The sequence below is a fragment of the Aythya marila genome (genome assembly GCF_965140915.1).
Source record: "Aythya marila genome assembly, chromosome: 19".
NCBI lineage: Eukaryota > Metazoa > Chordata > Aves > Anseriformes > Anatidae > Aythya > Aythya marila.
The window spans coordinates 8391719-8415403 of record NC_139060.1 but is presented as its reverse complement, the minus strand read 5'-3'; the positions used below and the strand labels follow the sequence as shown (position 1 = coordinate 8415403).

Sequence of the window (23685 nt, the reverse complement as noted above, 5' to 3'; positions counted from 1 at the left end):
TACTGGCAGAGCGAAGGGAGCTCTGCAGGAGCTTGGATTGCCACGTCTGGATCTCTTTTTTTTTTATTGTTCTTCGCAGCAGCCCTTGAGATCTTCTCATCCTACTTTAAATCTTATTTTACCTCCTGTTTTTTACAACTCTGTTTATGAGTTTAACCTCTCCCATTTTTAATCTGGGTTAAGTCATTTCTCCCTGGAGTCAAGCAGTGACCAGGTTTGCGATCGCACTCTTTAAATTGAGCAGAACACCTTTTGTGCACGTGGAACAGCACCAGGAGCAGAAGCAAAACTCCAGTCCCAATGTTCCTGCTGGGAACAAGCAGCCGGAGAGGGGGGAGCAGCCCAGGGAGGTTTGTCCCAGCGCTTGCGTTTATCACAGGCTGCCAAAGGGTCACGTGCAGGGAGGCCGCCGTGCGGAGCCCGGCCGGCACCGTGGTCTTGCTGGTGGGATCCTGACAGCTTCTGCCCTGATGGCGTTGGTAACCCAGCATCAGATCCAGAAGGTAAGGAGCAGGTGGGAAGCGTGCCCGGGGAAAAGGAGCGTGTCCCCAGCACGGGCAGTGACGCTGCTTGTAAGGCATGGCTGCTACTCGCTAGTGTTGGCTGGGTCTAGCAGAGATTTGCTTCTATAAACACTTTGTATTCTGCTCAGCTTCTTGTACTGTATTCGTGTGAGTGTGTGGGGACCCTGTCGTGGCCACAAACTCTCCCCGAAAGCCACTTGTCCTGCAGAGCTCCCTGGGGAATCTCTCTCGTACCCTGCTGTCTGCTGCTCAGCTGTCATCCGCGAGGCTGCAATCTGCCCATCAGGGGATAATCTCCGGGGTGTTCTATATGAGGAAACAGCAGTGCCAGCAGGGTTTGCTTTCCTTTGTAAGGGGCTGTGCAGCCAACCATGAGAAATCACACAGGGATTTTTCCCTTAAACCAGGAAAGTTTTTTTGTTGTTGTTGTTGTTGTTTTTTTCTTCTCTGCGAAGGAATCTCATTTTTATTTGATTCTGGGTATGAGCTCTCTGTTCGTCTTAGCAAGATTTGTAACTCAATAGCTGCTGGTCACGTATCTTAGATAAGATACCCTTAAGTCACAGAGACTCCAGCAGTGATGTCTTCTCTGATTTGAGGCTGAAGAGTTCAAATTTGTTCTCCTTAACTCTGTGGACTCTAAACCCGTTAACTAGTTATTATCCTTTTTTCAACAGAAACTCCTCTTGAACTTTAAAAAACGAACAAAACCAACCCACCCCTTAGGTTTTGTCCTACGTGGATGAAACCGTAATGAGAGAACGTGCTGGGAGCAGCAGAAAAATTAATTTGCATTAGATTAGAGACACTAAAAGTGACTTAATCATACCTTAAGTGTATGGTATGGCAGTCAAGGTGTATCTCGTGCCTACTACATCACCCAGCTGCTGAGCCCGGGGTGCCTTTCACACTAAGCAGAGGCACAACGAGGGCCGGAGCTGCCCCCTGCTGCTCTGCGCTGCCTTTCTCGAGCACCCCGGAGGAGGGCAGCCACCCCGTCTCCCCCTTCTAGTTCCACCAGGATGGCTTCCTCGTCCTGGAGCATTTTTTCACCCCGGAGGAGTGCGACAGCATGAGGGAGCAGATTCAGGGCATCATAGCCGAGATGGAAGTGCCGCCGCACTGCCGGACGGAGTTCTCCACCAAGGAAGGGGAGCAGCTCCAGGCACAGGTACCCCAAGGGGCAGGGCTGGCCCCGTTACAGCCCCGGGAGGGAAGTGGGTTCTGGTAAAGTCCTAATCGGTGCCAAGAGATTTAGTATCGGGGGAAACCTACACATGATTTCTACTGACTGTGCTTTGTTCATGCTGCGGCTCGGTGGGGAAAAAGATGCAGGTGAGTGTTATCCCTTGGATGGAAGGTTCCTGTATGCATTTAGGAGGCTGCTGTCTTTACTGGGCTCTTATCCCTGGCAGGGCAGCTCGGATTATTTCCTAACCAGTGGAGACAAGATTAGATTCTTCTTTGAGAAAGGTGTTTTGGATGAGAGAGGTAAGCTCTGACCCGAGTTAGCCCCAGCGAGAGGACGGGAGGAGGCAGGGGCAAGTTCCAGCTCTGTGGACAATTCCTGCTGTGCAAACCATGTTAAATTCTGCTTTTTGCTCGTAGGCAACTTTCTGATTCCAAAGGAGAGATCTGTCAGCAAGATTGGCCACGGTACGTTTAAATGAGGGTATTTTGAGAGGGACAGGCAAAAGGGAGGCAGTTCTCAGACAAGAGGACTGGAGTTTCAACCTTCCTGGGTGCAACCTCCCTGCTCTGCTGCTCCTCAGCGTGCTTCCAGGGGACCTCCAATACTACAAACCTCACCCCATTTTGCCAATGTGGCCACATAACTCCTTTCTTTGCACCCCTGGCCTCTTTTGCTGTGGATTTCTGCATTAAATTTCGGCACGGCAGTCCATTTTTCCCACATCACTCCATCACTACCTCTGTGGTTCTCTCCACGTTGCCCTTTATTCCATTATGTCAAAGGACTTCACAGCTTTCGGTTACCTTTTCAAAGAAAAAACAACACTTCCAGGAGGGTTACGCATAGCACAGAAACAGCGAAGTGCAAAAGTTTGGACTTCAGCCCCTCTTACATCAGAGGTGGCTTGAGCAACTTCCCCACCTGAGGCTGGTTACATTAGGACAGTTCAAACCATGGCTCCTGCCTCCTGCACAGTGTGTTGCCCACGCTGAAGCTGTCTTTGCTCCTTTGCCATTGCCAGCATCTTTTCTTTGCTCTTGCTGGCTTCAGTTGGTGACCCATATCCTTTCTCCCACCTACCTGACTTGCATTTTGATCCCTTTTTGTTTTTCAAACAACGTGGAAAATAAGAGCGTGATTCAGTGCATCCCCCGCTGCCTGAACTTTGGTCAGATTTAACTTCAGCAAACTTGGAAAACTCAGTACTGAGAAATCAGTACTGCGAGTTCTTGGCTCTCTGGTTTTCTCAGGAAAACAACACATCCCCCCACAAAAACCAACCTCTGCTGCTCCGCTGTGCTCTCACACTTCAGCTTTTCCTCTGGGAAACAAAAACCACCACAGCCGCCTGCTGACTCAGCAGTGCAGAGGCTCCTCTTTGATTTATTTTCTGTAATGACTGAGCCTTCAGCCTTTGAGCCTTGCTCAGTGGCAGCCCCTGCTGGGACGGGTCCTGGCTGCAAACAGGATCCCCGCAGGGAGGGAGCTGCAACTCAGCGTCTTTAGTTTTTCATGTGTTTTGCATAATATAATGCTTAATCACATCATGTTAAGTTTTTAAACTTGATTATATGGCATTTTTTATATAGCAGTGGTTTGCTGCCACTGTATTTTGGTCTCTAAAGAAGATGGTACTAACCCAGAAGGGCTGTGTCACCTCAGGCACGATGCTAATCCACATGTGGCCACTCTTGGGGGGATGCGAAAGTTTCTGGCTGCAATTTACATTGCTTGGCTCATCACTGACAGCCTTCAGATTCCCTTCTGTTTGTGAAATCTTCAGCCTGAGCCTTGTCTTTTCCCTTTAGCCTTGCATGCCCATGATCCTGTCTTCAAGCAAATCACTCACTCCCCCAAGGTGCAGGTAAGCTGATGCTGTCCCTAGAGCTGTCTGGGAAAAAAAACAGACCCTGAATTCTGAACTAATTGATTTTAATATTCTAGACTAAGTGCAGTCATTTAGTCCATAAAAGAGAATTTAAATATCTTCAAATAATAATGCTTTGTAGCTCGAGGAAAAAGGAAATACAATTTTTGGATTTTTGTTTTAATAGGAACTGGGAAGAAAACTAGGCCTGGAGAGACCAGTAGTTGTGCAAAGCATGTACATCTTCAAGGTACGGCAGTTCGGCTCTCCGTGTCACCCCAGGAGTAAGATGCTGCTCAGTGGGAAGCTGTGAGACTCCTCTCTTCACACATCTTCCTTTTCCTTGCAGCAACCCGGCATTGGTGGGGAAGGTGAGGTTCATCCCGTGTCTGTTACACTGCAGATAATACTCCTTGGGGAAAGGATTATTACCAGGAAAAAGGCTTGGTCTTGAGCTTATGAATTCTGTGCTCTGAATGTTGTTGAAACTATAAGAAAAGGCATCTGCATTTTCCAGAATGTTTCTACATCGTATGCAACGTGAACAAAGGGCTAGCTTGACCTTTGCAGCAGGCTGAAAGGTGACGCTTTGGTGTTTGAATTAACGTGTGTGATGGGTGGGAGGGCAGGGTAGGTCAAGTCCAAGAGCACCAAGTGCCCCGTCCTCGTGGTGCTGGGTTCCAGGGACTTTCCAAGCCCCCAACCAGCGCCTCTTGCTGCAGTGACACCACACCAGGACGCCACATTTCTGCACACGGAGCCTCTGGGCAGGGTGATGGGCTTCTGGATCGCGCTGGAGGATGCCACGCAGGAGAACGGCTGCTTGTGGTTCATTCCCGGCTCCCACACCAGTAAGGGTCGCGGTATTTGGTGTGTGCTGCAGAACCCACTCGCCTTTTCCCTTGCTTAAGGCTGAGGAGTAAGGTCCATGGCGTTACATGTTCTCCTTGCAGCATGCTTGCAGAAGCATGCTACTGGCTTTGTTAGTTGAAAAGAAAACTATCTACTGCACAGGGATCTTCCTCTACGCTGCTGTCAAACCTACACTCAGTTTTTCAGCAGGTTGTTGACTGCCTCACTTTGCTCTTAGCCACCTGTCCATCAAAGGAGTTTAATATACAATATTTTCTTAATGAAAATAGGTACCATATGTAGCTGATACTGTTTTAGTTCTAAATTGAAATCTATCCTAGAAGCAAAGGATGGATTTTTTTTTTTTTTTTTTTTCCACCGGCCAATAATCTCTTTATTCCTGACAGTGATCTGTAAGGGGAACAAAAGTCTTCTTCCCCACAGTACTATTTCCAAACATCGGGCTCAATTTCTGTAAACAAGGGGGGCCTCCAAGTTTATGCAAGGATCTCTTGGACAATGCCCAGGCAGCCTGGAACAGGGGTGAGACCAGATCAGCACAGGCTCATGTCAGAGTGACGGGTGGTGGCTGCTGTGTCTCTAACCACTGCTGGGTTATGGGTGCAGTCTTCTGCCTTTCGCTGCCTCTAGGGCACTATTTGGCTTCCAACTTAAGTGTTTACTCAGAGTAATCACAGTACTCTTAATTTAAAGTACTCAACCCTCATAAATTTTGGAGTTGGTTGCAGTCAAATAGCAATTTATACTCTTCTAGAAAGGAAAAATGGATGAAAGGTTGGTTGTGCCTAAGTGCCTGACCATTTGTATTCCTAAATGGTTATGTTGCAACGCACAGAAAGTCAGGGAGGCAAACAAAAAGGAGCTATTCATCAGTTTCTGCCTCATCTGGAAAATCCCAGATCTTTGATGAAAAATCCCCAAATTTCTAAGGAAAGAATTGAATGCACAATAATAAGATTTCTGTCTGTGCTAAGATAAAATACTATGTTGTTCCTCCATTGTGCAAAATCTGGTTAGTTCTTTAATTTTTATGGGTGTTCGCTTCTTTTCTGGATTTACAGATGGGATTACACGGAGAATGGTGCGTGCAGCTTCAGGTGCCTCAACGTGCGTGGAGTTTGTAGGGTCAGAGCCAACCTATGACGACAGCCAGTTCATACCTGTGCCTATAAGTAAAGGTAAAAACACGCCCCAAAACAGAAATGCGTCACTGTTCGAGAAAAAACAAGGGAGATACCGTTGTAACACTTGTACTTTCCTTATATTCCTAAACTAGCACTCACAATTTGAAAAAAGCAGTACAGGCATGTCTTTCCAACAGGTGGGCTCATTCTCATCCACGGGGAAGTTGTCCATAAGAGTGAACTGAACAGCTCGGAGTTCTCTCGCCATGTGTTCACCTTCCACATAATGGAAGCCAAGGACACCAGCTGGAGCAAGGAGAACTGGTAAGGCTGCTATCCTGAAACAGAGCCTTTTCTGTGCAATAACCAAGATAAAACTTTTATTAGTCTCCTTGCATGCTGGCAGCACAATCCTGTCAACATGTGCAAGAAGTTGTTCTCTGCTTTGTACGGAGCTGTGCTAACCACAGTTTTGTTGAAATAAATGTTGTAGCTCTGTATTTACCTCTGCATATGCTCTGAAGAACTTCTCTTCACCAGCACTGTTGCAGGTTTATCCTAAAATTTTCTAGCTCAGGAGCAGTTCCCAACAGCTCAGAGCCTGTTCCCGTGGGAGATGAGCACTGTCTACCTACTGACCAGGATTCCCTAGCTCTGCACGGCTGGATCTGCTCATTTTCAGCCAGCAATAAAAAAAACTCATCTGCAATTCTTGGATTGCAGCACAGCAGGCAGTGCTCTCTTGGGAAGAGGGGAAAAAAAAAAAAAAACTAAGAATGAGAAGCATGATTCTTAGAAGGATGTTGTTTAATGGAAGCTTTCAAGTTGTCACGTCTTAGTGCATTTAATGAGCCTTCTAGGTCATATGCAACGAGCATATTGGAGCTAGAGAAAATTCTGTACTTACAATTCTCAGTGCGCTCCCACCTCACAAAAAACATGCAATTACTTATATTCTTCATGGATGCCTCTCAGTTAAAGTAATTTATACTAAATTTAAAATAAAACAGCTGAGTGCCTGAAAGATGGAACTAATGAGTGCGGGTAACCGTAGTGTTCAAACCGAACGGTTCTAAAATGTTGACTTTTTTATTTTTGCTGTATCAGGTTTTGTCCTGGGGACTGCTGGATGAAGCGTTCCTTAGACACAGTTTCCATCAGTAGTACCTCAGTTGATTTACCCGAGAACTGGAATAGTCTCTGAAGTTTGTTTTTTAACTCTTCCTTACCTCCTAGGCTCCAGCCAACTCCTGAACTGCCTTTTCCACCGCTCTACACTTGAAGCTAGTGACTGGCTTCTGGAGTCAAGTAGCTGATAGTTATTCCTTTGATTGTTTGCTCATCTTTACATGTAACTGTCACTACATCAGCTCTCAAGATTAATTTATCCTGTCCTCAGAGTGAACTTTCATGCAGCTGAATACACCTGCAGTAGTCAGAAGCTTCTAATGCATGAACCCTACTAGTGCTGAGAATAGTCACCCAGCCCATTTGGTAAGGAAACTTCTTCAGCCTTGAGAATGAAGCGTTAAACACCATTCCACCTTGCCTATAGGGGCAGATAAATATTTCTCCTTGCAGATCTTTAGTATTTTCTTCCATTCAAGCAAAGAGGTTTAATGCTTGGCTCTGTTAATCACAGCAATGCAAGTGAATCTGTCATGTGAAGATATCTGACTTTTAGCCTTAGATCTCTGTCCATTGTTTGAATAATAATTAAAGATAATACTATTGTGGGCAAAATGAAGTGGGAAGTCTACTTTTATAATTATTCTTCTAGGTATTTCTGGCAAATTGCAGCTGAACACTTAAACTATAGACTTGCTGATTAAAATTATTAGTTCTTAAAGATTAATGTTGAAATTATGAGGGGAAAAAAACAACTAACATTTAAATAAAAGGTTGGAAGTCTTCCTTTTCATCTCCCTCACATCATCTTTGAGGAAGTCAGCATGTGACCTTCTCCCAACATAAGTGGCCAGGGCAAAGCTGCGTGTGTTTTGTAGGAATCAATGCCTGACTACAAGGGGTTGGGCCAAAAGCAGAGAAACTATGAAATTAGAATAATTAGAACTTCAGCTCACTTCTAAATACTTGCAAGGAAAACAAACTTAACCTTGCAGGTGCCCTTGTGAGTGGGATGGAGGGAAAGTGACTCTTCTTAAGCTCATGCTACTCTACAACTTCAGTGGCGAAGGTTGAGGATCTTAGCAGTGGAAACAGCTAAAGGTTTTTCTGTATCTTTCCATTACAAGAGTTAATAATTTAGAATAGTACCTTTCTGCTGAGGGATGATAGTTTGTCCCCTGGTTATACGCACCGCTACCTGCAATTTGCAAAAACATCTACCTCAAGTGTATAAGTGGAAGCAAGAAGCTAGACTGAATTGACAGGATTTACTGGTAAATGTGAAGTAAGCAGTCCAGCAGGGTTACTGAATTGCTTCCTGCAAACACTATCTGATCATTTATTGCATTATTAACCCAAGCAAGCTGAATGACTCTGTGGTGCTCAGGAAAAGCACTGTCAGGTCTCAGGAGCCCTGCCCAGGCGGTGCTAAGTTGGGCAATGCTGCCTCTGGGCTGGTCCTGGCTTGTCCCAGGGGCCTGTTTTGTGAGCCCAAAGCATGAATTTTGCTCCACCCTGACTTATTTGCTCTCTTAACAGTCTCACAGTTAGGACTGCAGGAGAGGATTGTGTAATGGATCTTGGGGTGGCACTAAGCTCTTCCCAAAATTGTACTGCAGTCCTTTTATGTGAACAAAAGGAGTGTCAGAATGTAACTTCATCCCTCAAACAAGGAGCCTGGAAAGACAATCTTCTGCTTGGGCATTTCTCAGGGGAATGGAAGAGGCAGGGAGGAGGAGATTAGTTAACGTGTCCTGTTCTAATGGATGCTTGGCAAACTGGCAGGAAAAGACAGTCAATACAGAAGTGTTTAATATATAGAAACTAGATTCCCCCCATGGCAGCTATGGATTTAATTAGACTGAAGTAAACAGTCCTACTCATTCTGTCAACAGAAGCATTTTTCATAAATGATTTGATTAAGCAGCTCTCCGGATAAACTTCCTCACGGTAACTTAAGCTGAAAAAACGTGCAAAGTGGAAGACTGCAGTAGTATGAGAGACGTTTATTGACTTCAACAGACCTCCCGCATTCACAGTTAGTGTGCAATTTTTTTCTTATGAGCTTGCTTATTTTTTCTTCACTTTAAATTATTTGAAATAATGTTTAATAGAGATTAAAAGCTTGAGAAATGTTTTTCTTGTGGAAATATCCAGGCCTGAAACTATAACCCTTGTGTTAGCACTGCTTGGAATGAACAGTCTCTTACATTCTCAACCCCTCTGATAAAGTTAGCTCTGTAACTCCTCTATCTGAAGTTGTGATCATGAAGTGCAGTGCATTAATAGGGCTCAGCTGATAGAGTGAACATGACTGTCTGGCTGTACCCAGTCACTAAGTAGAGAGCAGTGACCCTCACAAAACGTGCTTAAACCGTGCTTATACAGGAGTGACTTCACATATGCAGCAATACAAGATGACAGCATTCAGTACAGTATGACAAGTTCTGGCTGTGATGCAGTACAGAGGTGGCACAATCTCCCTTCTGTAATTAACTTACCTCTTCTTCCTCTGCTTCTGGGCACCCAAAAGAGACTTAAAAAGATCATTTTTATTTAATAATCCAATTTATCAGTCAGGGGTGGGTTCTTGTGAGGCCAAAGAGCAACTCATGCTGTTTTAAACTAGGAAAAAAAAGAGACCAAACCAAAACTTTTATTTTAAGTAGTCATTTGTTTTGGAAAACAAATTTTCCATTTGTTTTTAACAATTTTATCTGCTGTACCAAAACCAATGTTTAGAGTGGCTTTCATCTCTAGTGCATATTCTATTTCCACTTTTCTCTAGAACTCTCTAGAAATCGCTGTTCCTGGAAGTGCTTCTAAGCCATGAACATTATCTGGAGGTAGAGAGGCAACAGCAGGTTATCGATTTGGGTAGTATAAGCTTCCAAAAGGGAAACTAAGCTCACAGATGCCAGAATCCAGGCATAGCTGGAGTTCAGATTCACGTTGCTGTCAAAGATCAGAATAAGAGCCACAGCAATGATCTGAGCAAAAATAGCTGTCATTGTCCCTTCAAAGGTCTTCTTTGTTCCTGGCCATTTGATTTCTCCCATGGTACTGCCAAAAACAGAGGCAATGGTGTCTCCTACCCCTACTGCTAGCACCCCGGCGTAGGGAACCAATGCTCCTGCCCCAGACAAGCTGCCTTTAGGAGCACAAGATCTAGGAAACAACCACACTGGGAGGGACATGCCAAGAAGAAGATAAATATGAGTCAAGATTAGAGGCCCGCTGTCTCTTTCATCCAAGAAGAGAGACAGCAAATGCCGAAGAGTTTGGCCAAATGGTTTGATCCTGAAGTACCGGATGTACTCTAAGAATATGAACACTGCCAGACACAGGACTGCAGCAACATAGAGAAGCTGGCGGTCATAAATCAGTCCAGGAACATAAGTAGCTACAACAATGAAATGGAAGTATTTCCTGGTTATAGTTGAGGCCTGGTGCTTTTTAGATTCAGATGATCTCTTAGCGTTCTGGTAGAAAACTATGCCGCACGCTGAAGCAGCCAAAAAGGTCCAAAATACAAGAAGGTAAACTCTTGTCTGTGTCTGAAATAAAAACTGGAGTAGCCAGAATAAAGGGTTCCTCTGGATCAGTCGGTAAAGCCAAGGCATGATGACCCCTAAGCCTAGCACTGCTGTCATCATGTGGAAAAACATGGAGGAGATCCACGTACCCGAATCCATGAAAATGAAGAGAACAGTGAAGAAAAGCCCAAGAAGAATAACTCCGATAACCGCCACCAGAAGGAAGAAGTCTATGGGCTCACCTCTGCCCTCAACGACATTCAGCGAGCGTTTGATGAGCTGATTGAGAACAAAACTTACACCTCCAAGCACTAGCAATGCTTCTCCAGGGGTAAAACACCGAGGCAACAAGTAAAGCAAGATCATGCTGAGGTAGACAAAAATGAGCAGCACTTCTAGGACCTCTATCACTTCTGAAACAGTCAAAGAGTGCTTCATGGTATAGATAATTATACTGCCAGCAACACCGGTGAGTATGCAAGTGTTGGTGGGCACAGGTTTTGTGATGCCCACCGCTATTACAGACAAAAAGAGAGCAACCAACATGCCCGTGGAAGCTACGACTATGCCAAAACGTTCAAAGTACACAATGCCAGCAGCCTTGCACCTCTCCTTCATCGTTACCCCCAGCAAGGGGATGACCATGCTGGCTGGCAGGAGGCCGCTGTTTGCTGCTGCGCGGAACTGGAAGACGGCCCCCCCCAGCTGCAGCAGCCGGTCCCATTTGAACTGGACATAAAAAGCCTGGATGGCAAGAGCTACAGAGCACCAGGAGTAGCGGTCCCACACCACCGCGTGCACGCACAGCACGATGGTGAACACGATCAGCGATTCCACCAGCACAGGCTTGTTTAACATGATTCCAGTCTGGCGTGGCTCGGGGGTTCAGGATGCTTCTTGTGGGTCCTGATATTCTCAGTAGTGGTCCACCAGGCAGAATTCCCTTTCATGCTACTGCAATTCCTATTAAAAAACACACAAGCAATTAAAGTGAGTGATAGAAGAGCTAAAGCTTCTGTGCAGCTGTCTTATTTTTAAGCTCAATTTAAGCTGATAGTTATGTGCGAACTATTAATGCCAAGACAGGTGAATAAAGCCAATAAAACCACAGTGATAAGGGATTAGTCAAAATCGTTATCTCCATGTGAGAATCCAAGATGTCAGTCTGCAGTGGTGAAGCAAACCACTTGATACAGGGTTATTCAGCTACACTGCAACAGAAATACTTTATATTGTGCCTGAATTGAAATATGAAGCACACAAGCCATATCTATTCCCAGAAGTATTCAATGTGACAGTGTAAATTGGAAATACAGTTGATGTAAAATAGCTTAAAGGTAATTTTAGAACTTATTTTCGTATGCTGTTTTCACTGCAGTTTTACAGAATCCTTCTCCTTTTACTAAATATTCCTCTCTAATTCCCTGCTGTGCAACCTGCTTCCCCCCACCTCTTTCTCTTTACTTGGTGTAATGATTGAATGCTTCCTCTACAGCAAGAGTGGTTTTATAATGCTATGTAGTGTTTACAAGAGAAGTAGGAAAGGGAAAAAAACAATCATTGAGAGAAAAAAAAGCCAAGTGGTGTACTTGACCTGATTTTGATCTATTATCAGAATTGTCAAGATAAGCTCAATTGGAGAGCCTGGCACAGAAAAATCAACCAAATCGTCTTGCCTGTAGCCGTGAGGGTGCATTCATCACATCCTATCAGTTTATATGGAAGGCTATCACTTTATTTTAAATCCTGTTTTTCATTCAGAGATCTTAGCAGGAATATTAATGGGTTTCTATCAACACTTGTACTGCCAAAGTCCCTTGCACTGTGCGTCTGGAGAGTTTTCTTTATAACCTCATATTGAAAACATTTTTTTAGATTGCTTTTTGGCATCTGTAGAGCCTGAAATACTTGACTGCCAACCACCTACGTTATATGTCCTGTTGCTAAACAGCTAAATCAGGCCAAGTGCGATCTTTTTGCCATTTATTTTTTTGATAGAACAGGAAAAGAATTAACCATGGAGATAACAAAAAAGATCTTGCTTGGGCAATGTCTGCCTAATACCAGTGATGATTTTGGGATCCCTTAAGTTTGTGGGCAGGGGAAGGGGAAACTCAACAGGTGTCTGAGAAGAGGGAGGGCAAATAACGGAGGCTGGCCAGAGACTGGGAAAGTTCTTGCACTTTGCCTGGCAAGTTTAAGGCTGCAGCACTGCGTTTGCACCAGGAACAACATGGTGCAGCCTGCCAGCTGGGCCACAGGACCAGGAAGAATTTCAGCAGCTGAAATGCCGACCTGACCTTCTGTTCTATCGCAGCAGCTCCTGAAAGCCCCCGGGTGCCCTTTTTGAGGCAGTTCCCCCCCGAGCAGCCTCTGGGCCTGCTGCGGCCCCCCCCCGGGCACCTCCTGTGCCTCACAGGGGCTGTGAGGGACCTGCTGGGGGGCTCCTCCTCGGGGAGCGTGGTGACAGGACACGGGGCAAGGGCTTTGAGCTGAAAGAGAGGAAATTTGGACGGGATAGAGGGAAAATTAATTATGGTGAGGGTGGAGAGGAGGTTTGGATGGGGTATAGCGGAGAAATCCGTTACGATGAGGGCGGTGGGGAGGTTTGGGTTGGGTACCCGGAAGAAATCATTGATGATGAGGGCGGAGGGGAGGTTTAGATGGGAGATAATGAAGGAATTGTTTACGAGGCAGGCGGTGGGGTGATTTAGACGGGATACGATGCAGAAATTCCTCACGCTGAGGGCAACGGGGCACAGCAACAGCGCGGGGCAGCTCCCCAAACACCCTGTTCCCCCTCCCCAGCCTCCTCCCTTTGTTCCCCGGAGCTCTCCGCGTGTCCCCGCGGGGCCGGGACCCCCCTCACCCCCCCCCCCCCATCCCCGGGTCCCTCCGCGGAGCTCCGCACCCACCGGGCCGCCCGCCGCCATCTTGGCGCCGCCGCTGTCACATGACCGAGGAGCTCCCCCCCAAGACCACGTGATGCCGGCGGGGGAGAGCGCGGCGCGCGGCGGGTCACGTGAGAGGGGAGCGAAGATGGCGGCGGGCGGGCTGGGCGCGAGGTGCGGGGACGCGGCGGCGGCGGCGGGAACGGGAGGGGGCGGGGGGGAGGGAGCCGGGGCTGCGCGCGCTCGCCGCGGAGGGAGGGGGGCGAGGGGGGGGGAGCGCGGCGGAGAAGGGAAGGGGGGGGGGAGCGGGGAGGGGAGGGTTAACGGGCGCGGGGCCCGCGCCGGCTTGGCCACGCCCCTTTTGAGGCATGGCCACGCCCCCCGCTGCATGGACACGCCCCCAGAGGGCGGTGAGGCCACGCCCCCGCTGCCTGGCCCCGCCTCTAAATGTGGGGCTTGGCCCCGCCCCCTGCAGCATGGCCCCGCCCCCAGCCCCTCGCCTCAGGAGCCCCCTGAGGGAGCGGGGGCTGAGGTGCCTGGGGGGGGGGGGGGGTCGCTGAGGGGATCCCTCATGGGCGGCTTCGGCTCCAACGCCAAAGCTTTCTGTGGATTGAGGCTTGATTGTCCAAAATAGGCAGCGGGTGTTACCCGGGATGTATATTTTTCGTGTTTTGTGGTTCTTCTGCCCTGTGGTACCATGAAAAATGGAGCGCTAAAGTGGCACCGCTGTTTAAAAGCTTTGGGGCTCTGTCAGGTGTCCTTACAGAGCAGTCCTCATGGAGAGCACGGAGTTCAGGACTCAGCTTCTCCCTTCTTGGAGAGCTGCGACCGTAAAACTTAGATAAAAGTGGTGTGGAAGGTGTGTAAAGGAGGCTATTGGATGACCCCCTGCTTCAGTGATGGCTTTAGGGTAGCGCCTTTGTTTGTTTTTTGACATTTATTGTGGCGTTTTAGACTTGTTTGTTCCTAGATGCTTAATTTTTTATTAAAATAATGCCTCCTAACGGGACAAGAACACCGCTGTTACCTGACGTGCAGAGCTGCCCTTCCCCGGCTGCCTCGGAGCCCAGTTAACGAACTGGCAAGGAGCACTGGTTTGCTGTAACCCCGGGTTAGGAAGGAAGGGCAAGGAGCAGGGCTGGCTCCTCTAGGCTGCTGCTCTGTCCTGGAAAGTGATTTTTTGGTAAAATTCAGCGGCTTTCCAGTGCTCCAGGTGTGCCGGGGAGGCTGCACCCACAGCTGGTTGCTGCCTAGGTCAGGAGAGCTCTCCCGCAGTGACGAGGAGTTTGAGGGAAGAAATTATGTTGACAGGTGTAATAAAAATGATAGGTTTTATAAGACGCTGAAATGGCACCGTGTGTCAGAAGTGCCAGGTGACTTACGCTGCCACAGGCAGTTGATTCAGTGCTGCCAATCTAAAGACGAGTTAATGAGTGTGCTTGCTTTCCTAGACAGGCTTTGCGTGGGGAATTGTGGCGTTTGACTCCTGGTTTGTATTACACTGCTAGAAATCATCAGCTTGCTCAGTTCCTGAACTGCTCCTGTTGGCAAGCATCCTTTGCAGGGCTGTTGTAGGGAGACTAATCTTCCTAGATGCATGTGCTAAGGAGCAGATTTGATCTTTACGTTTTAGCAGATTGGTTTTTCTACAAGTTTCATAGCAAGCAGGAAGAAACAACAAGCTCGGGATAAATATTTTGAAGACCAGAGGCAAATATTCTGCCCTATGGAAAAGTGTTGCATTCTTTCACTTCACACAGTTTTATATTCCACTTTGCATGAAGGTGGAAAGTGTTAAAGAAGGATTTGTTTGGAGTGTGGCATCAAATGAAACTGAGTAAAATTGTTTTGTAATTGGGTTTATTATAACCCCCAAACATAGAAGTAGCAAGATCAGACTGAGCAGATAAGCTGATAGAAATAGGATACTTCTTTGATATGAGTTTACAAGTTTTGTTATATCAGCAGTCACTCTTTTGGGCTTTCCTGGGTTCTTCCAGCACGTTTGAAGTTGCTCAGCTAAACACTGGTGTCCTTTAATTTTTTTTTTCTTATAGCTTATATTGCATTGTGATCGCCAAAATAACTGCAAGTTTGAAAAGGTGTGCACTAAATTGAAGCCTGAATTGGTGTTCATTATTAAAGCACTCTTCACTTTCTTTTTTTTTTACAGGAGCAGCAGAGAATTGTGGACAATTCTCCTCGGCAGATCAGCTTTAAGAGAACCAGTAAGTCCATGTCTTGCTAAGCAGGTTTGCCTGTCACTGAATGGACTCCATGGACAAATACATCATTTGTACATCTGTTTGAATATGAATTTTGCTGCTTTTCCTTTTTCCTTGGTGGGATTTTTGTTGTTCTTTCCCCGCTACTTGTTTATTCTTCCACTCCTTGTTTATAGCTGCTTCATGAACTGCTGCCTGGAAGGGTGTATGTGAAAAGCTGGTGCCCTTTCTGGAGTGGACACAAGTGCTACTTTCTAGACTGACTGGTCTGGGGTATTCATGAGTGGTACAGCCTGCTTCCTTATTTTCTGGGATGGAGCCCGTGCTTTCAAGAATGTGCCGAGAGGTTGGAAATGCAAACGTATCTGAACCTAGTCCGTTGCCTCCTTTCCTCTCCCTTCCCAATATTAGGCAAGGCAGCAAGCTTTCTCATGCAATATACACCTTGAATCAGTCTGAATCATAGATGCTGTTGTTGTTTGCCTTGTGTTTTTGTCTGGTTTTGGTGGTGGAATGTCTTTGCTTCACTCAAATTAAACAAATCTGACACTCAATGGTGGATGTTGAGGAGTCTGTTCAGTAGTATTTGGTTCTCTTTTCAGGCACAGATTGCGGCAGAACTGAACAAGCACTGGCAGAGGTTTTTAGAGGGACTTTCATACTACAAACCTCCAAGGTATGGTAATGGCCTGATTTTAGAAATTAACCTTTAAAATGGGATCTACTAATAAGTTGAGAACATGTTGAATATTTCTCTCTAATTACATAAAAACAGATTTTAACTCTATTGTCTGACTTGAGATTTCTGGAGAGGAAGAACAGTAGGAAGTGCTTAATCCAAATAACATTTTGGGGCATGAAATAAAGATCAGAAAGAAGTAACAGCAGTTTCTGCTCTCATTACCAGTGTTAAGTAGCTCTTAACCCTTGCCTCTGTTGGTTTGCAGTAATCAAGTACAAGCGTGCAGCCTGCAGAGAATTGACTCCTCTTGACACTTAGTCATGCAGGAAAGATAACCCGACTCTCTCACTGGAAAAGATAGAATGAATATAGCCTGTGTTTATTGTATTAATAAGATAGTGAAGAATGTTGAGTGTTATCTGGTAGGAAGATTACTGAATAGTGCTGTATGAAGCACTGAAAGGCCAGAGAGGGAAAAGAAATGTCAAGTTCAAACTGATAAAATTGAGAGCTTTGAAATTAAGTCTCTTCTGCTCATTCCTTGGTGTTGCTCCATTTTTAGCAATGAAAACTTCTTTTTTTCTTTAGCACAACTTCAGCAGAAAAAATAAAAGCTGATAAAGATGTAGCTGCTCCACTAAAAGAACTGGGTCTGAGGGTCAGCAAGTTTTTGGTGAGTGAAGATGCTATGCTGATTATTTTTTTTATCCCTGCACTTGGATTGCATTGTTATTGGGATTCTGTTATTTCAGTAAGCTTTGTGATGTTGAATAGAGGCAAACTTAAGTTTCTCTCAGTTAAAAATAATCTAAAGGATGTTACAAGTACCTGTAGGAGCTCTAGGTGAACATTTTTTAAAGCTGTTGGTGGCCCTGAATTGCTTCAATTTTCCTGGTTAACGAACCCTCCTGCCAGAAAGGGGTTTCAGCTTTTCAAAAACAGTCACTCTCATCTGGTCTTGTGTTCTTTCAAGCTATCTGAGACTGCTCAGCTAAAACTGATGTCCCTTAAAGTAGAAGCCGTGTTTGAAAATATGTCTGTTTGCTGCGAGATTGTGTTCCTTCAAGCCAGAAAATAGGTGACTGGTGGCTGTACCTTTATTTAAATGTGTTGTGCTCCTTTCACTGAAGTTAATCTGGCTACATCTAAATGACATCAAAACTTATGTATTTTGCTTTAAATGGAATTGCTAAGTTAAACAAATGTCATCCCAAAAAGTAAAAAGATTTCTATTGGTGTATTTGGGAAATTATTTATTCTGAAGAGAAAGGCTGCCTGAGTATTTGGAGAGAGTCTTTGTCAAATTAATTCAGTTGCCTTTTACTCATTTCAGAGCATCTCTGTTTTTTTCAGGGTTTGGATGAAGAGCAGAGTGTGCAGTTGTTGCAGTGTTATCTTCAAGAAGATTACAGAGGAACAAGAGACTCCCTGAAGGTCCATAGCTCCCATATATTTTCTGTTCACTCTGCATCTCTCCTTAGTACCAGTAATTTGCTGATGAATTATGGGCACATGCAAGCCCAAGTTCTGACTTGGAAATGACTTTGTAGTTGTTCTTCTCTGAACCTGCAATGCTCATGTGCCTCTTTACGGAAATGTGATAGCAGATATCCAAGCTTAACATTCTGGTAGCTCTTCCTGCTTGAATCTCTCTGCAGGGATTCAGCTTCTTTGTCTCAGGAATACAGCAAAGCTACAGATTTGTGAAAGAGAGCGAGTGGAAATGAACAAAAAGATAGTTATTAATGAATGTTTTGACTTAGTACTTTTGGAATCTGTCTTTCCAAAAGAAACAGAAAAATTCTCTCATTTCTTTCAGTCTTTTATTGCATGAATATTTTGTCAGCCGATATTTCTGCGGTAAATAATTGTTTATTTTGTTGTGGTTTGCTTTAGACAGTTCTTCAGGATGAAAGGCAGAGTCAGGCTCTGATGCTGAAGGTTAGTCACTTCCGTTTGTGTTTTCTATTGATCTGAGAACCAACTTTATTTTTATGGATTCAGAAACCTTGGAATGATTGAAGTATTCCCTCATATAACGAACAAATTTTAGAAGATTCTTCTGAAATAGGGATGGACATACATATATTTGAGCAGTGTTAATAGTTGCTGTGGAAATTGTAGGCTTAATGTCAGGGAATTTAGCTTGTCAGATGTATGCTCCCGCATTTTCCAAAGCTTGTAGGCTTATGTGTTGCTGTCTGAAGTGTCAACTCCGAAATAGAGAGTGATGATCACAGCTGGTAGAGATTACTGAAGATTAAGAATGGGAGGTGACCTCTGTATCTTTTTGCATTCCTTTCCTGAGTTTTCTCAGTTAGCAGTGTAATTATAGACATGTCCCTATGGGCATGTTTTATTGAATTCTGTAAAGTTAATTAAGTATTTTTTTTCAGATAACTTAAAACTGCTTAGTTGAAACTCCATCTGTAGTAGTGTTTGAGCCCTACGTGTTCTGGTGCTGAGGGCCTTGGCTGTGTATGGGGCAGAAAGGTGAATGGGAGGTGGACACAATACCACACTGATATTGGTGGCGTTCTGTATTCACAGCTTGCTGACTATTATTATGAAGAGAGGATGTGTATTCTGCGCTGTGTCCTCCATCTACTCACTTATTTTCAGGATGAGAGGCACCCTTACACAGTGAGTACAGGAACCTTTTCCTGGATATGATGTCATTGAAATAGGCTAAATACTTAAGTTGCATAGAAGTTGTCCACCTGAGATTGTAAAAAGCATGTAGATGTGCATGTGAAAAGTTGATTTCTTTATTTGTTTAAGGCGCAGTACTTCCAGTGTGTCGAAAAGTTGGAAAAAGAACTAATTCCTAATTACCGGAAAAAATACGAAGAACTGTACAAAGCAGAAGCTCCTACATGGGAAACACATGGAAATCTCATGGTATTTTTTTTCATACTATTCTTTAATAAACTTACAAAGTCTTTCCTGGTATAGAAAGTATTGGAAAATGTGTATGTGCAGATGCAGTTAGAACGGATGGTTCTCTTGGTCCAAGAAATAGAAAAAATGTTTTCTCCTTAGCAGAACACACTTTTGCTCAGAAACAAAGTGAGTTGTTTGAAGCGTATTCTTCGTTGTAAGAAATGTGTTGACAGCACTAGGCCTGCAGATCCATTTCCATGCAGCTCTTTACAATCTCTTTGCATCAGTAAACTCTGCATTTATAGTGGCTTTTCTTGCAGTTGGTGCAAAACATTGACTGTGCAAACTTTGAAATGCTTCAACCTGTCTTGGTTTCGAATTGCTTTGACCAATCAGTGAGCTTTGTGTGTGACAGTAGGACTTCTCCTTGTGCAGACAGAGCGTCAGGTTTCTCGTTGGTTTGTGCAATGCCTCCGTGAGCAGTCCATGCTACTGGAAGTCATCTTCCTCTACTATGCATACTTTGAAATGGCATCAGATGAGCTTCTCGAATTTGCAAAGATGTTCAAAGAACAGGGGTTTGGCACTAGACAAACCAACAGACACTTGGTAGATGAGAGCATGGATCACCTGGTGGATCGTATCGGGTAAGTGAAGTGTATTTGTCAAGTGAGTGCAGAACAAAACAATTCTCCTCAGTAAAAAAAAATATATAATTCTTTCTGTTACCTCTTAAAATCACGACTATTTCAAGCTAAGCTATTTGTGATGAAGGTGAAATGTATTTTCTGGTCACATTGGAAGTTTGTGGCAAAATAAGTGTGATTGCACAATAGAGAGGCATCCATATACTAGCTTTAAGCTAGCTGTCTCTGGTGTGAATGGCAGCGAAGACAGTGCCATTTGTTCTTAAATAGTCTAGTATTAAAGTGAAACTGCATCTTTACAATCCTGTGCTCGGAGGCAGAGGTTAGCCCTGTGCTGTTAACTGTGTTGCCTCAGCACAAACTATCGTGGGTCTGCTTGAAAGAGTGGTAATAACGTCTTTGTTTTGCTTTGTGGGACATAACTCCAGCTGCAGCCAGAAGGAATGAAAATCCCGGTGAGTGATAAAAAGTTTCAAAGGTGGAAAAGCTATCTTCAAATTTCAGAGACTTCCTGTTCAACCAGGAATGGTAGCGTTGAAGATTTTAATCTGTCAGATACTAGCATTTCAAAACAAAATTTGGATTATCTGCTGTTAATTTCATCTTAATTTCTTGTTGCTTCAAAGAACAGCTGAACCCATGCGAACTACAGGTTGTTCTTTGACCATTTATGAATGTCTTTTTGAAAATTGAATTCTTAATTAAAGTGTCTAACCTACTTTTTTTTTTTTTTTTTTTTTTTCCTGCTTGCAGCTACTTTAGTGCTCTTATTCTGGTGGAAGGCATGGAAATTGACTCCCTCCATGAGCGAGCTTTGGATGATAGGACAGAGGAGCACAAATTAGCCAATAATTCACATATCCACCAGGTAAAGCAGTAGCAGAATAACCCCCTGTTTGGCTTAACAATATAGAATTTACTTTGGTTACCCGAGCAGCACTGTTAAAAATATTACATCTGTAAGTTTCTTGTGTTTGTTGGCCAAATATAAGAGCTAGCATCCACGTAACGATTTGGGACAAATAAGAAAGAGATTGATTCTTTTCCCACTTAGGTTTGCTTGATTATTTTGGGCCTTTCTCTAAATAAAGGTGTGCACAGGGAAGTAGGCCATGAGATGGGAGTGAAATGAGAGATTTTCAGCATCAGGGCTTTTAGGACAGAGGACATCTGAGGTTAGAACAGCTGTAAGTCAGTAAACCACACACAAAAACAGACCAAGACTGAAACTGTGTAATTTGGACAGTTGTATATTTGAAATAATTATCTGCAAGAGAAATCTGAGTGTTAGCAGAAGGGTGCAATCAGCTACATGCTTGCTGAGCACGAGCTGCTTTCACAGGATCTCACTTGTCTTGCTTTTGTCTCTGTGCAGGAAATGGACAGTCAGCTGCTGCAGCTGGGAGATGTCTCACATCATGCTCCAGTGCTTTTGGCATGGGCGCTGCTCCGTCATACCATAAACCCAGAGGAGTCAACTAACGTTATCAGGAGAATGGGCAGCAATGCTATCCAGCTGAATGTGTTCCAGTATCTGACGAAACTTCTGCGATCATTGAGCAGTGGGGGCAAGAATGTGAGTTCTTACAGTCATATATGTAAGCTCTTAAAGGCTCTTAACTACTAATGATGTAAAGGTGTCTTGGGAAGTGGATGATTTTGAACCAACGTTCTTGCAAACTAAATCTGCTTTGAACCAGAGCATGCAACAGAGCACGTTTTGTCATGTCACCTTCTTTCAGTGAAGAGTAAAAATCAAACTGATACTAAACAGATTTTTATGATGAAATAATAATTAAAAAAGAATAATACAAAAGAAACTTTTGTAAGTTGAGGAGCTATATCTCCTTTGAACAGAACAGACTACTTTAATCACATTTTTTGATTTCCCTCCATAGGTGTACTTGCCAGTGTAGGTCTAGAGTACTAGCTGCTCTAAGTCTGCACTGTTCTCTGTATACAGTTTCATGAGACAACACAGTGTATGAGAATAAATGACCTCGTAGGCAGACACCAGTGAAAGCAAATCGTTCTGATTTCTCTGAACACTGAATGCTTCTTTTTTTTTTTTTTTCCTCTGTGTTTTGAAGGTGTTTTTAATGATAATGGTAGAAGCAGTGAAATATTTTGTGCTGTGTGTAGCTTCAGTGGTGACTGCTTCCTATTTTGTTGCCCCTTTGCTGACTGCAGCAAGGATGTACAAAAGAGGCAGTTACTCAGAGGTGCCCACAGTTTGTAAAGGAGACCAAGCACTGTTACACAGTCTGCTCTGTAATTCATAATCTTTCCTCTAAGGGTCTTGTGTATTCTTTCTTCCCAGTGTACTGTCAGCACAGCTTGTATGTGTATTTATGGGCTTCTTTCCTTTGTCCTGACATCACTGGAGTTACATACGTTGGGCAATCAGCAGGTAAGCATCCAACACTCATCGCATCTGTTATCTAATTTGATAGAACTTTGCGTAAGTGATGCAAGTTACTGTTGTTAAATTTCAATCCTGCATTTGAAATAGCAAACCTTGTGATTTAGATCGATCTAAAAGACTGGCTAAATTTGCATTGTGTAAACCAGTGTTCAGAGGTGTTTACTGCTTAATAGTGAAACATTGCATATCTTGCCCTTGGAAGTCCTATGGATTTGGAACTAGTTGTTGATGTGTTGTGTGCAAAGCAATGGAAATAATACATACTCGTAGTATGTATTATTTCATACTCAATACATACGTTTTAAGTTTAAGAAGACATCATATAGCCTTTTGCAGATTTAGTGGGCATGTTTGTCCTGGGCAGTCCACTCCTTGGTAAGGAGCATGGTGTTAGACTTTCCATGTGGTCTGAGTTTGTGCGTGGGGGGTGTTTCCCTCTGTTCTGACTAGAGGGATTAGTTCCATCTTAGCTAGTAAGCATGGAAACTTAAACTCTAAAGATGTGACAGAATTTGTTTGGGATGTGAACCTTCTATGTAAAGTTAGCATTTAACTTCTCTTTCCTCTCTTCCTTTAAAGGATATAATTGATGCTGCGTGTGAAGTTTTGTCGGCTACCAGCATTCCTCAGCTCTTCTGGAAGACGGTGAGTGTGCTGGCAACTTCTTTGACTTACCTTGCTTATAACAAAAACCTGATAAAAGATTCCTTTTTAGGAAAAGAACAGACTGATCATATTTAGTTAGCTCGTTTTTAGAAGGCCCTGAGGAGCCAGTGTTTGTTTGTATCTATCTTTGATTTACCTTTGCCCTTTCCTGCCTTTTAGGTACATCCTTGGCTTTACTCTTGAAGGATACTGGAACAAGTTTTAATATAGGTGATAGTTTAAACCAGGGCTGGGATTGCAAAGATTGAACTAACTGCTGGCAAAAGCATCATGCTTATTTTGTTGTTGTTACAGAAATAGGGTGATGTGTAATGCATTAGTCTTACTTCTTGCCTTATTACTTGCACAATGCCTCATGCTTTAGTCTGTACAAGGACTGGAGTGATACTTTTGTGCATGATTAATGTCAAATGTACAACTTAAAGAAGCTATATCCTTATGCTGTACTGAGAAAGTTTTATCATTTCTTTGTAACAATAAGACATTCGTTTGCTGCTTCTACCACCAGGAACCAACTGCAGGTCTGGGCATTATCCTGGACAGTGTGTGTGGGATGTTCCCCCATCTTCTTACTCCTCTCCTTCAGCTGCTCCAGGCCCTTGTGTCAGATAAATCTACTGCAAAAAAGGTACAGGATCTCTTCTGGTGTTTGGGAGATGATTTATTTCAAGACAGGCATAACATGTTATGTGATAATGCTGTGTGATTCTCTTCCCACTATAAGTACATATCTCATTTACAATCTTTGATAAAAGCTTTATGTCTGTTATCTAGGACAGGGCACCTTTTAAGTCCTTTTCTGTTGCAGGGTACTGTTTTCTGGCCTTTAGTAAACTCTCCAACTCTGATGGCTGAAGATAAATTCAGCCATTAATTCTAAAAAATCAGATAAGTTCTATCTAATTTTTCGGGTTTTATTGTACTTGTAAGAAGTTTCTGATTCATTAGATCAGACTTGTCTGGACGTGTGAACCATATAATGTTTTAGTAGGGTTGACATGTTAGAAGGTTATTGTCTACAT

At 44.0% G+C, this 23685-nt stretch overlaps 3 protein-coding genes across 5 annotated transcripts in view; 2 read left to right on the top strand and 1 right to left on the bottom strand.

Moving 5' to 3' along the window:
• The first annotated feature begins 371 nt into the window (after window positions 1-371).
• On the top strand, window positions 372-8736 carry PHYHD1 (phytanoyl-CoA dioxygenase domain containing 1). The gene is made up of 11 exons (XM_082775803.1): window positions 372-503; window positions 1537-1695; window positions 1940-2015; window positions 2133-2180; window positions 3525-3580; window positions 3771-3833; window positions 3933-3954; window positions 4306-4434; window positions 5518-5634; window positions 5778-5904; window positions 6817-8736. The coding sequence occupies exons 1-11, from the start codon at window positions 471-473 to the stop codon at window positions 6860-6862; spliced, it is 876 nt and encodes a 291-aa protein (XP_082631929.1). The 5' UTR covers window positions 372-470; the 3' UTR covers window positions 6863-8736.
• A 313-nt stretch (window positions 8737-9049) lies between these two features.
• On the bottom strand, window positions 9050-13206 carry DOLK (dolichol kinase). The gene is made up of 2 exons (XM_082775330.1): window positions 13160-13206; window positions 9050-11207 (listed from the first exon to the last, which is right to left on the bottom strand). The coding sequence occupies exon 2, from the start codon at window positions 11100-11102 to the stop codon at window positions 9531-9533; it is 1572 nt and encodes a 523-aa protein (XP_082631456.1). The 5' UTR covers window positions 11103-11207; window positions 13160-13206; the 3' UTR covers window positions 9050-9530.
• A 59-nt stretch (window positions 13207-13265) lies between these two features.
• NUP188 (nucleoporin 188) overlaps window positions 13266-23685 on the top strand; it is a gene marked incomplete at its 5' end in the record, with an annotated part of 28132 nt that continues 17712 nt past the window's right edge. Inside the window, 14 exons of one of the 3 annotated variants that reach the window (XM_082775651.1) lie at window positions 13266-13309; window positions 15309-15363; window positions 15963-16036; window positions 16631-16715; window positions 17396-17476; window positions 17939-17983; window positions 18593-18685; window positions 18824-18943; window positions 19361-19572; window positions 20326-20440; window positions 20948-21148; window positions 21893-21982; window positions 22577-22642; window positions 23172-23291. In XM_082775651.1, coding sequence (XP_082631777.1) covers window positions 13284-13309; window positions 15309-15363; window positions 15963-16036; window positions 16631-16715; window positions 17396-17476; window positions 17939-17983; window positions 18593-18685; window positions 18824-18943; window positions 19361-19572; window positions 20326-20440; window positions 20948-21148; window positions 21893-21982; window positions 22577-22642; window positions 23172-23291 — 1383 coding nt within the window. Of the gene's footprint in view, window positions 13310-15308; window positions 15364-15536; window positions 15707-15962; window positions 16037-16630; window positions 16716-17395; window positions 17477-17938; window positions 17984-18592; window positions 18686-18823; window positions 18944-19360; window positions 19573-20325; window positions 20441-20947; window positions 21149-21892; window positions 21983-22576; window positions 22643-23171; window positions 23292-23685 lie in introns of those variants that run through there. The other 2 variants (XM_082775649.1, XM_082775650.1) reach the window with 2 other exon arrangements.

Coding starts and splice junctions, on each gene's coding strand:
- DOLK (XM_082775330.1), bottom strand. CDS start 11,102: ATGTTAAACAAGCCTGTGCTGGTGGAATCGCTGATCGTGTTCACCATC.
- PHYHD1 (XM_082775803.1), top strand. CDS start 471: ATGGCGTTGGTAACCCAGCATCAGATCCAGAAG. Junction 1,696..1,939: donor GGGAGCAGCTCCAGGCACAG/GTACCCCAAGGG, acceptor TATCCCTGGCAG/GGCAGCTCGGATTATTTCCT. Junction 3,955..4,305: donor ACCCGGCATTGGTGGGGAAG/GTGAGGTTCATC, acceptor CTCTTGCTGCAG/TGACACCACACCAGGACGCC.